General features: G+C 45.5%; 1 protein-coding gene across 3 annotated transcripts in view; it reads left to right on the forward strand.

Annotated features, from left to right (window-relative positions):
• Positions 1-3,112: 3,112 nt before the first annotated feature.
• Positions 3,113-13,388, forward strand: part of LOC124605452 (inter-alpha-trypsin inhibitor heavy chain H4-like) — a 120,254-nt gene continuing 109,978 nt past the window's right edge. For all 3 annotated transcript variants that reach the window (XM_047137138.1, XM_047137155.1, XM_047137147.1), the window contains exon 1: positions 3,113-3,200. In XM_047137138.1, coding sequence (XP_046993094.1) covers positions 3,120-3,200 — 81 coding nt within the window. In that variant the 5' untranslated portion in view covers positions 3,113-3,119. The remainder of the gene's footprint in view (positions 3,201-13,388) is intronic.

Genomic DNA, 13,388 nt, shown 5'->3' on the forward strand with positions numbered 1-13,388 from the left:
CCTCTCTGTTGCTTAGACCTTCCGTAAAGCCAAACTCAGCATCATCAAAGAGATCCTCAATTTTTTTTCTCAATTCTTCTGTATATTATTCTTGTCAGCATCTTGGATACATGAGCTTTTAAGTCGACTGAGTGATACTTCTCGCACTTATCTGTCCTTGCTGTCTTCTGAATTGTGTGTATGATTTCCCGAAAGTCGGATGGAACATGGCCAGAGTCATATATTGTACACACCAAACTGAATAGTCGTTTGACCGATTTTAGAAATTCCGACTGAATGTTATCTGTCCCATCTGCCTCATTTGATCTCAGACCTTCCAGAGCTCTTTTAAATTTGGTTCCAATTCTGGATCTCCTATGTCATCCATATCGACTCCAATTTCTTCTTCTTTCCCATCATGAGGCACGTCCTCCCATATAGAGGCCTTCAGTGAACTCTTTCAGTCCATCTGCTGTCTCTTTTACGTTTAACAGTGGCACTCCCATTGCACTCTTAATATTACCACCATCATTTTTAATTTCACCGATGATTGTTTGAACTTTTCTGTACGCTGAGTCAGTCATCCCGAAAATCATTTCTGTTTCGATTTCTTCACATCTGACCAGTAGCCGTTTCGCCTTGGCTGTCCAACATTTATTTATTTCCTCATTTATTTAATTCCTAAATTATTTATATACATTGTATTCCTGTCTTTCCCTGAATAACTTTGCACTTCCTTCTTTCGTTGATCAATTGAAGTATCTCCTCTGTTACCCAAGGTTTCTTCTGTGTAACATTTCTCTTACCAATATTTGTCTTTCCAACATATGTGGTTGTTTTTTTCTAGATGTCCACTCGTCTTCGACTGAGCTGCCTAGTATGTTATACCTCGTCGTAGAAATTACCTCTTTAGCGAATTTGAAACGCGTTTCGTCCCCCTCTCGTCATTACAGTATTCATTCCATGCAGTTTCTTCCGGACGATTATCTTCAACTTCAGTTTACCCTTCATCATTACTAAATTGTGATTTGATATATATGCAGTTGGGTATGCCTTACAGTGCAGTATCTGATTTCGCAATCTTTGACTGACCATAATATAATCCACTTGTAACCTTCCTGGGTTGCCGGGTCTTCTACAAGTACACCATCTCCTCCTCTCGTGAGTTTTGAGCAGAGTATTTGCTACTGTCATCTAAAATTTATTTCAGAACTCACTCAGTCTTTCTCCTTTCTCATTTCTGCTGCCAAGCCCATATTCTCCCGTAACCATTTCTTTCATTCCTTCAATTTGAGCTTGGCGAAGCGGAAGCAGACAACAATGCCTAATAATTAGACAGGGAACCACAATACCATACACAGCCTTTTCGTAGCATGCGATTCATCAGATTACTTGGGAATTACGAGCCATCAGCGGCCGATCTCTGCGATGTGCGATTTGCCCAAACACGTGCCTTCTGTGGATAGATTTACCGATCTTCAATCTACTAACTAGGTTTCTTTTTACCTGTGGTAGATTTTCTAATTCTAAATTAACTTACATCTATCCTCTTTTTGTCAAAAAATACTTTTACATTCAGATCCTACATCATCTTTAGCGTAAGAATTCACAAAAAATCAATTTCGGCAGAAACTAATTGGGCCGTGTTCGTAACTAGGCTACTAATAAACAGACGTACTTAGAGGTGTAAAAGTCACCTGATACGCCATAATAACATGTCGGGCGGTGTTTTTCCCGGCGTAGTGCAGCAGTTCGACGGGACATGGTCTCAACAAGTCATTGAAACTCCCCTGTAGAAACATTGAGGCATGCTGCCTCCACAGCCGTCCATAATTGCGAGTAGTTTGCCAGTGCAGAATTTTGTGCACGATTATGCCCCATGAATGTTTGATGTGCTTCATGTAGGGTGATCTGGGTGGCTAAATCATTCGCTCGAATGGTTCAGGATGTTCTTCAAACCAATGCGAACAAAATGGGCCCGGTGATACGGTGCATTGTCATCCATGAAAATTCAGTCGTTGTTGGGAATATGACGTCTACGAATGGCGGCAAATGATCTCCAAGTACACGAACATCCAGAAGACCTATTTCATTCCTTGTAAACACAGCCCACACAATCCCCAGGAGCTCGCACAGTGCCTAGTTAACAACTTGGGGCTGGCCGGTGTGGCCGTGCGGTTGTAGGCGCTGCAGTCTGGAACCACGTGGCCGCTACGGTCGCAGGTTCGAATCCTGCCTCGGGCACGGATGTGTGTGATGTCCTTAGGTTAGATAGGTTTAAGTAGTTCTAAGTTCTACGGGACTGATGACCGCAGATGTAAAGTCCCATAGTGCTCAGAGCCATTTGAACCATTTTTTAACAACTTGGGTCCACGGCTCCGTGGGGTCCGCGCCATACTCGAACGCTACAACTGTTACCAACTGAAATCGGGAATCATCTGACCAGACCAGGGCGATACAGTCGTGTAGCGTCCGACCGATGTGGGCACGAGTCCAGGAGATGAGCGGTGGGTGATGTCGTGCTGTTAGCAAAGCCATTCGCGTCATTCGTATGCTGCCACAAGCCATCAACGACAAATTTGGCTTCGTTACACGCAGTATTGCTTATCTGTTAGCACTGACATCTCTACGCAAACGCCGGGGCTCTAGGTCGTTGTCCGTTGTGGTATGTAATCCCTGAAATGTGGTATTCTCGGCACACTGTCGACACTGTGGATCTCGGATTATTGGATTCCCTACAGATTTCCGAAATGGAATGTCCTATGTGTCCAGCACCAACTAACTTCCCGCGGTCAAAGTCTGTTAATTCCGGTCGAGCGGCCAATCAGGTGGCACTATTTTTCACGTAAATCATCTGAGTACAAATGACAACTCCGCCAATGCACTGCCCTTTTATACCTTGTGTACGCGACACTACCGTCATCTGGATATGTGCGTATCGCTATCGCATTCAGTGTAGACGCATTTTGTTGAAATACAAGAATTGGCTAGCTAATCTACACAGAAGAATGTATGCCAGCTTCTCAGAACTTGCAACTGGCGTCGTTTCCAAGTAACCCGGGTCAGAAACGTGTCAGCTGCTGGGTGCTGTCAGTGCTTATAAGGCGGAGGCGGCGCGTCTCCGGCCAGTCGCAGACAACATGCGGACCGAGACGGCAGCTACTGTTGCGCTCCTTGCACTGGCCTTGGTCGCTACGTGGGTCTCTTCACAAGACGTGCCGGTGAGTTCTCGCTCAGCCAGAAGTCAGTGGGATGCGCTTGGATGGCACCCCGTTGTACCTCTGTATCATGTTGTATACGTTTTAAGCCTTTTTCTGAGAAGCATCGCTTATTTCTCAGCTTGAAATTCTAAAAATCTTAGCTGCAATTTATGCAAAGCCGGTTTAAGGCCCCAGTGACACAAACTGTCGCTTGAGGCACCAAGCTGAGAGGAGGCAGAGGAGGCGCCACAATTCTAAAATTTCCGTATAGAACGTATCATAATTAGAACGGCCGCGGGGGTGTGGGGGGGGGGGCGCCCCAGTAATAATATAATGTCGTGTGGCTAGGGCCTCCCAGCGGGTAGACCGTTCGCCGGGTGCCCCAGTGAAAGATTTGTATACAGTGTATATCACAATTAGTAGCGAAAACTAACCGAAAGTGTACAAGAGAGAAGGGGGGAGCCAAAGGATTAGTCGCTCGGGTGGAAAAATGTTCTCGAACTGGCTTTGAGTGTGTGCGTCGTTCTATAATCTCGTTTATCTTTATTTGAGTCATATTTAGAAACATACCGTACAAATATTGACAATAAATCACGTCTTATACATTTGTAATTATGCTTAGTACATAATAATTTGTTCATTATGTTATTGCATTGTCTATACACCCGAGGAAAAGTAAGGACATGGTGAAATATTTAAAGATGAGCGTGTTGCGCATACATATGTGGAAAGACTCGTTATTGTATGATTACACGTTTGCCGAACAATCAATAGAACCACTTCACAGAGGAAAGAGAGAAGACCCGAACCAAGAAGGGCAGCGTGTTTCGTTACAGGGTGGTCACTGAGATACTCGTCCAACGACGGTGCCAGACGCTGCAACAGAGGCGCTCTGCGCTCACGCAGAGGCTTACCAGCGTTCCTTCTCCCCGCACACCCTTCGCGACCCCAACCGGAAAGCGACAGGGGTACTCAAAATAGCCGGCCGCGCTGGCCGTGCGGTTCTAGGCGCTCCAGTCCGGAGCCGCGCTGCTGCTACGGTCGCAGGTTCGAATCCTGCCTTGGGCATGGGTGTGTGTGATGTCCTTAGGTTAGTTAGGTTTAAGTAGTTCTAAGTTCTAGGGGACTAATGACCACAGCAGTTGAGTCCCATAGTGCTCAGAGCCATTTGAACCATTTACTCAAAATATCCTTCGCCACACACCATAGGCTGCCTTTTGGAGTGTAGGTGCGGGTGTAGATAATTTTGTTGGGACACTTCATGAAAGCTCACTGTTTGAAAGACACATTTATTACGTTTATAAAGAAAACTTTATGGTTGCCGCTATTTGTCCCTTTCATGCAAATTCACTTAATGATTTACTGGTCAATGCGGGAAGGTGTCGGAATTGCTAAATATGTGTGGGAATTGGATATACATCCTAAAACTCTTTCCCCATCTTCCTGTCCATCCCCTCCACCACCACTAAGTTTATCAACTCCCCTTCCCCTCCCTCTTTCTTACTCCTCTCCTTCACCTTGAGCTTTGTTTATTGTTTTTTGCAAATGAGTTCTTCACTGGGAACTGAAGTCGCTTAAAATGAGTGAGTAAACCGGTTGGGAACATTGGTATACATGTTATGAGAGAGAGAGACCTCTCCAGCTCTGCATTTGCGATGATAGAAGCTTAGTATTTCGTACACTTTCAATCTGCGTATGGGTAGGATTACAAAGTTTCGGGCAATTTTGTAGTAGTATTCTAATCATAACCGATAAATGCATCTTACATGTTTTCTGTAAAACCGCTGGCAAGAAGGAAAACGAAAAAAATAACATTGTTGTCTACACAATTTTTGTTTTGATTACTCCAGCAGACCATTTATACCCTTCTCTCTAGCTACCTCGTGCGTCACCTTGCGGCGTTATCGAGAAGCAGGAAAACAACGCCTTCCCTGTTAAGTTCCTCAGTGGTCAACTGGAATGGTCGCATTGGACAACGCCGCTTCGAAGTACGAACACGATACGAGAACATATGTGTGTCTCAAAAACTATTCGCCTAAACATTATGATATACACATATTTGAAACCGTGTTTTTAAGCCCATCACGTTAGGCAAGAATTTAACATAGGGTTCCATTTAAAAAAAACTAAAGATAGCCTCATATATCTGTAATAAAAAATAGCACAAACATGAAATGTGACGTATTGAAGTAGCCCCTCTCCCTGCAGTTCACTGTCCAAACGGCATCCTTGTATCTGTCACGGTTGGAGAGATGCAAGGGGTGTTACGTCTTAGCCAGCCGGAGTGGCCGTGTGGTTCTAGGCGCTACAGTCTGGAACCGCGAGACCTCTACAGTCGCAGGTTCGAATCCTGCCTCGGGCATGGATGTATGTGTGATGTCCTTAGGTTAGTTAGGTTTAAGTAGTTTTAAGTTCTAGGGGACTGATGACCTCAGAAGTTTAGTCCCATAGTGCTCAGAGCCATTTGAACCATTTTTTTGTTACGACTTAGCTACCTCACCCTGCATAATGCTACAGAAGTGACAGTTAAATGAAAACAAGATAAATGGAAAACAAAAGCAAGTAAACTATTATTTAAAAAGTAATCGCCATAACTCTTCTTACATTTATCCCCCTGTGAGACAAGACGCACAGTGTTTTCAAGGTAAAATGTCTGCGGTTGCCTACAGCACTATGATTTTGTCCAAGCCTGCATCTCCTCGTCCGAAGCAAATCGGCGGCCATTAAGCTATTTCTTTAGGCTTTCAAATGGAGGTCGCACGAGGAAAGATTGGGACTGTGTGACGGACGTGTAAAGGACTGCCAGTGAAACTTCTGCAGATCAGTCGAAACAACCTTGGCAAAGTGTGGTCCCACCCTTACACAGCTGCCATTAAGTTCCGATCTCTCCCTGTGCGATTTCCAGATTTCAGCAGTCCTGAAAACAACCATTCATGGCCGTAGATCTGCTTGGACGAAGAGGTACACGCCTGAGTAGAATCACGCTTCCGTAGGCAATCGCAAACACCTGTCCATGATGACATTGACCGTCTGTCTCACAATCTGTCTCACAGTGGGATAATTGTATTAACAGTTATGGCGATCACTTTTGAAATAATGAATGGGTTACGTGCTTTTTTTCCATCTGCCTCGTTTTCATTTGATCGCCCTCTATATAAGTCCGACATTATTACTTGCTGCTAATTTTGCTTCACTAGGTTTTAAGTTTCCTGTGAGAGAAGTAAATGAAAAGCATATCAGAATTAATCATGACATGTGTAGTATCCACACATATTTCTTGTAATGTTCGTAACACGTTATTCCTCTTCTGAAATCAGTTACATTTTTTTTTAACAGGAGAGAAGTAAGGTCGAATTTTATAGTTTCACCAGGGTATTACATGAACGACACTCATTATTTTGAATGACAGTCTTTTAACCAACATCTGCTAATACTGACATGCACTCTAGTGTAAATATATTGCCTAAAATTTCTAATTAAAAAGATTATTTCATAACGTTTTCTTAATTTACAAAGTCCTACGACATTATAATAGTTTATTTTAAGTAGCCTGTCAGAGCTTATTTTAGCTGCACATCTGGTGATTAAAAATGATAATTATTAGATAAACTGAAGATTATACAGTCTACAAAACTAAAGTTTTATGCATAATTATAACAAAAATTCTGATTTACTTTCACACTATGGATTTCAGAATACAGGTTCTTACATACATGTGACAATTTTCTCTACAATTTAAAAGTGGCCGTGCTTGAACAATACACAAAAGAACCGACATGAAATATAAGATGTTCTTACGATGAGCTAATAGTACCAGCCTCACTTACGCACATTAGGAACAGAAAAAAATCAGTATTTTGTTGGATATGTCTTATATTTGACACAGGTTTTGTGACAGAGTATTTGCGTTTATCTGTACACTATTTTCTTGTTCCTGATTATGAAATGCGACCGGAACGCAGCACGCTCTTCTCTCGCGCTGACGCCGTTGGGGAAAGCGGCAGCATGCGCATGACGTCAGAGAGCCTGTGACGAAAGCTATTGACAACAGACGCGGAGAAGCGAGGGCTACGAGAAAGACAGGCCGAGGCCGTACCTCACACTCAGCACGTGACGCTGCATGTCTCAAGAGTGGCAGCAGCCGTCTCCGGCGAACAGCGAGTAACTATTTCAGTCGAGTTTAATAATTCTTGGCTGCGCTTTTAAATTCATGCACGTTCTGTACAGTACACGACAAAGTTAAGATCTTCATTTGGTACCTTTCCTGTTACGTACTGATTTCCTATGGGATCTGTACGGAGCCATGCATTCGCGAAGTGTGGTGGACGACCTGACTTTCGTGACAAGTTCGTTGTAGGGCCGTATTTCTCTTGAGACCCGCGGGGGAGAGACTTTTGGACTGTTGCTGAACACCTCCATGCCCGCTGTGGATTTGTGAACTTCAGAAAATTAAATTATACACTCATTAAAATGTGATCTGGTTTCCATTTATTTATCTGCAGTGAATCACAATGAATTTTTGTGAGAGAGGTCTCAGTTTGTTTTACTCCGTACCAGAGGTTTCTCTGTATGGACCGAAGCACACAACTCAGTAGTGTGTGTCGAGCTGAAAATCGAATGAGAATATATGTAACTTCCTGGCAGGTTAAAACTTTGTGCCGGACCCACAATCGAATCTGAGACCTTTGCCTTTGCCCTTCGCTGTGAGGGTGGGTCGTAAGTTGTACTTGAATCGCTCAGCCGGCAGAGCATTTGCCTTCAAAAGGCAAAGGACTCAGGTTCGAGTCTCAAGGTCTCAGGTTCGAGTCTCGGTCCGGCACAACGTTTTAATCTGTCAGGAAATTTCAAATCAGTGCAGACACTGCTAAAGGGCGAAAAATTCATTCTCAAAAAATGTTCAAATGTGTGTGAAATCTTATGGGACTTAGCTGCTAAGGTCATCAGTCCGTAAGCTTACACACTACTTAACCTAAATTATCCTAAGGACAAACACACACATCCATGCCCGAGGGAGACTCGAATCTCCGCCGGGACCAGCACCACAGTCCATGACTGCACCGCCTTAGACCGCTCGGCTAATAAATTCTTTCTGGAAACGGATATAGGTACTTGCGGGACAGAGTTCTTCCAACTGGGCTTCGCTAGAACGTGCCATAAAACACCAAGAGCGTCACTTTATTGCTGCTGCCTCGTCACAAATTGTTACGAATGTTCAAAATAGTGTTCAAAATAGCAAAAGCTACCACAAGGGATAAGAGGTTTCGTATTTTAAAATAAAACAAAACGATTGCCTTTTCAAGCGACATTACAGAGAACGTACTATCTTGCTTCATTTCACAACAGGGTGTCGATCGGTTTTTTTACATACTCGACAGTCGGTAAGGGACCTTCAAATACTGGAAAGATATAACCGCCATTTTACTAAATAATATTCTTTATTACAAGATATAGATTTTCAAGTGTCAAGTGACCTGCGTGGAACACAAGTCATAGTTACACTATATAGCTTTGGTTTTATAAACATGATATATTCTAACGATGAGTTGCGTTCCATACAAATTAGACGATTTTTGACATTTGTAGCACTTGAAAATGGCCTGAGGCTGAAATCTAGATGGTGTAGTAAAGCATATCGTAAAGGTAAAATATTCAAATACTGGGTTGGAGCTGTTGTCAGCTCGGTTACTGGATCGTCAAAAAGAATTAAAAATATTTCATGATATGTTATTTACTCAATATGACAAGAACTTTACTTTGGAAGGACGTAGAACATCAGAAAACGGAAAGCTATACTAGAATTGTATCATGGGATTGCATCATATGTGTTGCCGATACATCAGCAGTGTTTGTGGTCAAGATAGGTAAAAATGCAAAATCGGCAGGTATGAGAGTGATCTCTTCAGAGCGCTTTTCTGTCGGGAAGGATCCAAAGTAGAAGCAATACTTCTTTAGAACATTGAGGACACGACCAGCGAGCTTCACATCCAGTGAATACGGAGGCAGCCTCAATCGCATCATGTCCCAACTACCCGGAGTGTCAGCAACTCAACCGGATCTTCGGGAACAGACTTTGCGATCCACATAAATGAACCGAATGCGTCCTCATATATGGATATATATACAGCCGGAAAAAAGTAGTACACCCTTTTAGAGTTTGCCAATTCTCTCAAGATTTATAGCTGCAACAGTGCATATAGAATAGATATACAGACATCGACCCATGCTGAAACACCCATTTTGTTACATGGTGTAGCTTCAGATGCGGCAAAGTTGGCGCTGGCATCGCCGGCTGGTGTGGACGAGCGGTTCTAGGCGCTTGAGCATGGAACCGCGCGACCTCTACGGTCGCAGGTTCGAATCCTACCTCGGGCATGGATGTGTGTGATGTCCTTAAGTTAGTTAGTTTAAGTAGTTCTAAGTTCTACGGGACTGATGACCTCAGATGTTAAGTCCCATAGTGCTCAGAGCCATCTTTTGAACTCTGGCATCCAGTCGGTCGTACAGGTGGAAAATACTGTCTTGGGATACGTCATTCCACTCTTTGCTGACGTGCCGCACGAGGCACTTCTCGTCCCATCATATACCACATATGTTCGGTTGGAGACAAGTCCAGAGGTCCAGTTCATCGCACCCCAGACCATAAGACTTTAGGTTCGGCCAGTGTGTCTTGGACGGATGCACTCTACGAGACAGCGCTCAGCAGATCTACGTAGTACACAAAACGAGCGTCACTTGCATGCAGGCAGAATCTGCTTTCATCGCTGAAGACCACGGCGCGCCACGCCATCCTGCACGTGATCCTCTGACCACACCCGTCGAGCAGTGGCGCGAGTGGAAGACGGGCTACAGGAGTCCGTGCCGTAAGTCCCACAGATAATAACTGGTTCGTAACAGTTCGTGTTGACACATCTAGGCTCAGAACACCTTTCACCTGTGCTGTTGTAGCTGTACGACTTGTCAGTGCTGCCCTTACAATACGACGACCCTGGTGGGCGTCTTTTATGGGTGGGCGTCCAGAACTTTGTCTACTGGTGTGAGAATGTTTACATGAGCACCGATTCCAGCATCATTGCAGAACTGACGCAGCATGTCCAACTTGTGTGACAGTTCTCCGAAAGAACCAAGCCACCACTCGGAAGGCCACAATCTAACCCCTCTCAAACTCACTCAATTAGATGTGAGGAGCACGAGTGCGTCTCTGTGACATGGTAGCCTGCTTGCTTCACTCGTCTGCACCACACTGAACCATCTGGCTGTGAGCATTCCGAATTAAAGGGTATACACTGATGGCACTCTGGTAGCTGTGCAACTGCGGTATCTGTTGGCGGACATTGGTGAAACCATTATCAGTACATCTACTGCCCTCCAGGTGGAATATGGCGTTATCGGATCAAAAACGATGTTGTCTTTCCAGGCGTACTATTTATTTTTTCCCGACGGTGTGTTAGATCATAAATGTTAGTTTGTTAGTGGATGACATGTTAAAGAAAACCCTGGATTATGGTAATATAAGTTAGACACCACTACGAACTGCTAACTTTAATAGTTAGTGGCTATTTTTAACTTACTAATAGAAGCTGCATCCTGATACAGAAAGCTGTTCTAGAATTGTATCATGGGATTTCAAAATACACTCCTGGAAATGGAAAAAAGAACACATTGACACCGGTGTGTCAGACCCACCATACTTGCTCCGGACACTGCGAGAGGGCTGTACAAGCAATGATCACACGCACGGCACAGCGGACACACCAGGATCCGCGGTGTTGGCCGTCGAATGGCGCTAGCTGCGCAGCATTTGTGCACCGCCGCCGTCAGTGTCAGCCAGTTTGCCGTGGCATACGGAGCTCCATCGCAGTCTTTAACACTGGTAGCATGCCGCGACAGCGTGGACGTGAACCGTATGTGCAGTTGACGGACTTTGAGCGAGGGCGTATAGTGGGCATGCGGGAGGCCGGGTGGACGTACCGCCGAATTGCTCAACACGTGGGGCGTGAGGTCTCCACAGTACATCGATGTTGTCGCCAGTGGTCGGCGGAAGGTGCACGTGCCCGTCGACCTGGGACCGGACCGCAGCGACGCACGGATGCACGCCAAGACCGTAGGATCCTACGCAGTGCCGTAGGGGACCGCACCGCCACTTCCCAGCAAATTAGGGACACTGTTGGTCCTGGGGTATCGGCGAGGACCATTCGCAACCGTCTCCATGAAGCTGGGCTACGGTCCCGCACACCGTTAGGCCGTCTTCCGCTCACGCCCCAACATCGTGCAGCCCGCCTCCAGTGGTGTCGCGACAGGCGTGAATGGAGGGACGAATGGAGACGTGTCGTCTTCAGCGATGAGAGTCGCTTCTGCCTTGGTGCCAATGATGGTCGTATGCGTGTTTGGCGCCGTGCAGGTGAGCGCCACAATCAGGACTGCATACGACCGAGGCACACAGGGCCAACACCCGGCATCATGGTGTGGGGAGCGATCTCCTACACTGGCCGTACACCACTGGTGATCGTCGAGGGGACACTGAATAGTGCACGGTACATCCAAACCGTCATCGAACCCATCGTTCTACCATTCCTAGACCGGCAAGGGAACTTGCTGTTCCAACAGGACAATGCACGTCCGCATGTATCCCGTGCCACTCAACGTGCTCTAGAAGGTGTAAGTCAACTACCCTGGCCAGCAAGATATCCGGATCTGTCCCCCATTGAGCATGTTTGGGACTGGATGAAGCGTCGTCTCACGCGGTCTGCACGTCCAGCACGAACGCTGGTCCAACCGAGGCGCCAGGTGGAAATGGCATGGCAAGCCGTTCCACAGGACTACATCCAGCATCTCTACGATCGTCTCCATGGGAGAATAGCAGCCTGCATTGCTGCGAAAGGTGGATATACACTGTACTAGTGCCGACATTGTGCATGCTCTGTTGCCTGTGTCTATGTGCCTGTGGTTCTGTCAGTGTGATCATGTGATGTATCTGACCCCAGGAATGTGTCAATAAAGTTTCCCCTTCCTGGGACAATGAATTCACGGTGTTCTTATTTCAATTTCCAGGAGTGTATGTATGGCCGGTAGGTCAGTATGGTTTGTGGTAAAGACAGGCAAAAATCCACGATCGGCATGTACGAGAATGTTCTCGTCAGAGCGTTTTTCTGTCGCCACAGATCCAATGTATCTTTAGAGCATTGAGGACACAACCAGCGAGCTTCCAGTGAATATAGAAGCAAGTCCGCAGCTCGTGGTCGTGCGGTAGCGTTCTCGCTTCCCACGCCCTAGTTCCCGGGTTCGATTCCCGGCGGGGTCAGGGATTTTCTCTGCCTCGTGATGATGTCCTTGTGTGATGTCCTTAGGTTACTCAGGTTTAAGTAGTTCTAAGTTATAGGGGACTGATGACCATAGATGTTAAATCCCATAGTGCTCAGAGCCATTTGAACCATTTGAACCAATATAGAAGCAACCTCAGTCGCATCATGCACCAAGTAATTGGAGTGTCTGCAACTCAACCGGCTCTTTGGAAACAGACTTTGCGATCCACATAAATGAACCGAATGCGTCCTGATACATGAATATACACTGCCGGAAAAAAAATTAGTACACCTTTTTAGAGCTTACCAATTCTCTCAAGAATTATAGTTGCAACAGTGCATATGGAGTGATTTACAGATCAATAGACAAACGGTTCTGAAGAACCAGACATCGGCCCGTGCTGAAACGCCCATATTATTACGTGGTGAAGCTCCACCGGCGGCATAGCAGGCGCTGACTGTGGCACCCAGTCGCTCGTACAGATGGCGAATACTGTCTTGGCACACAGTATTCCACGGTCGCCCTGTTCACTTAGTTCTGTAAGAGGTGTTTGCTGACGTGAATAGGCAAAGCATTTGGCGTTTCCTGCATCATCGATCCAACGACCTTCAAATATTCAGTTAAGGATGTCTGAGATCATCTGTGCGGAATGCGCAGAACATCCGTTATGTTGGTACCACATGTACTGCATTATGTGCAGAGGGATATGTTCCAAGAATTGCTGCAGCGTATCTATAAGGAACTTATGGGGATTTAGGACATCATCACTAAAACAGGGACAAATGATGATATTCTTGAGAAGCCTGAACCACACTTTGACAGGCCACTTTCGTTGTGCATTCACTTCTCTCAGCCAGCGCAGATTTTCAAGCGACCGGTAGTGTAACTCAGATCGCTTTGCCCGTGGTT

Source organism: Schistocerca americana, chromosome 1 (genome assembly GCF_021461395.2).
Source record: "Schistocerca americana isolate TAMUIC-IGC-003095 chromosome 1, iqSchAmer2.1, whole genome shotgun sequence".
Classification (NCBI taxonomy): Eukaryota; Metazoa; Arthropoda; class Insecta; order Orthoptera; family Acrididae; genus Schistocerca; species Schistocerca americana.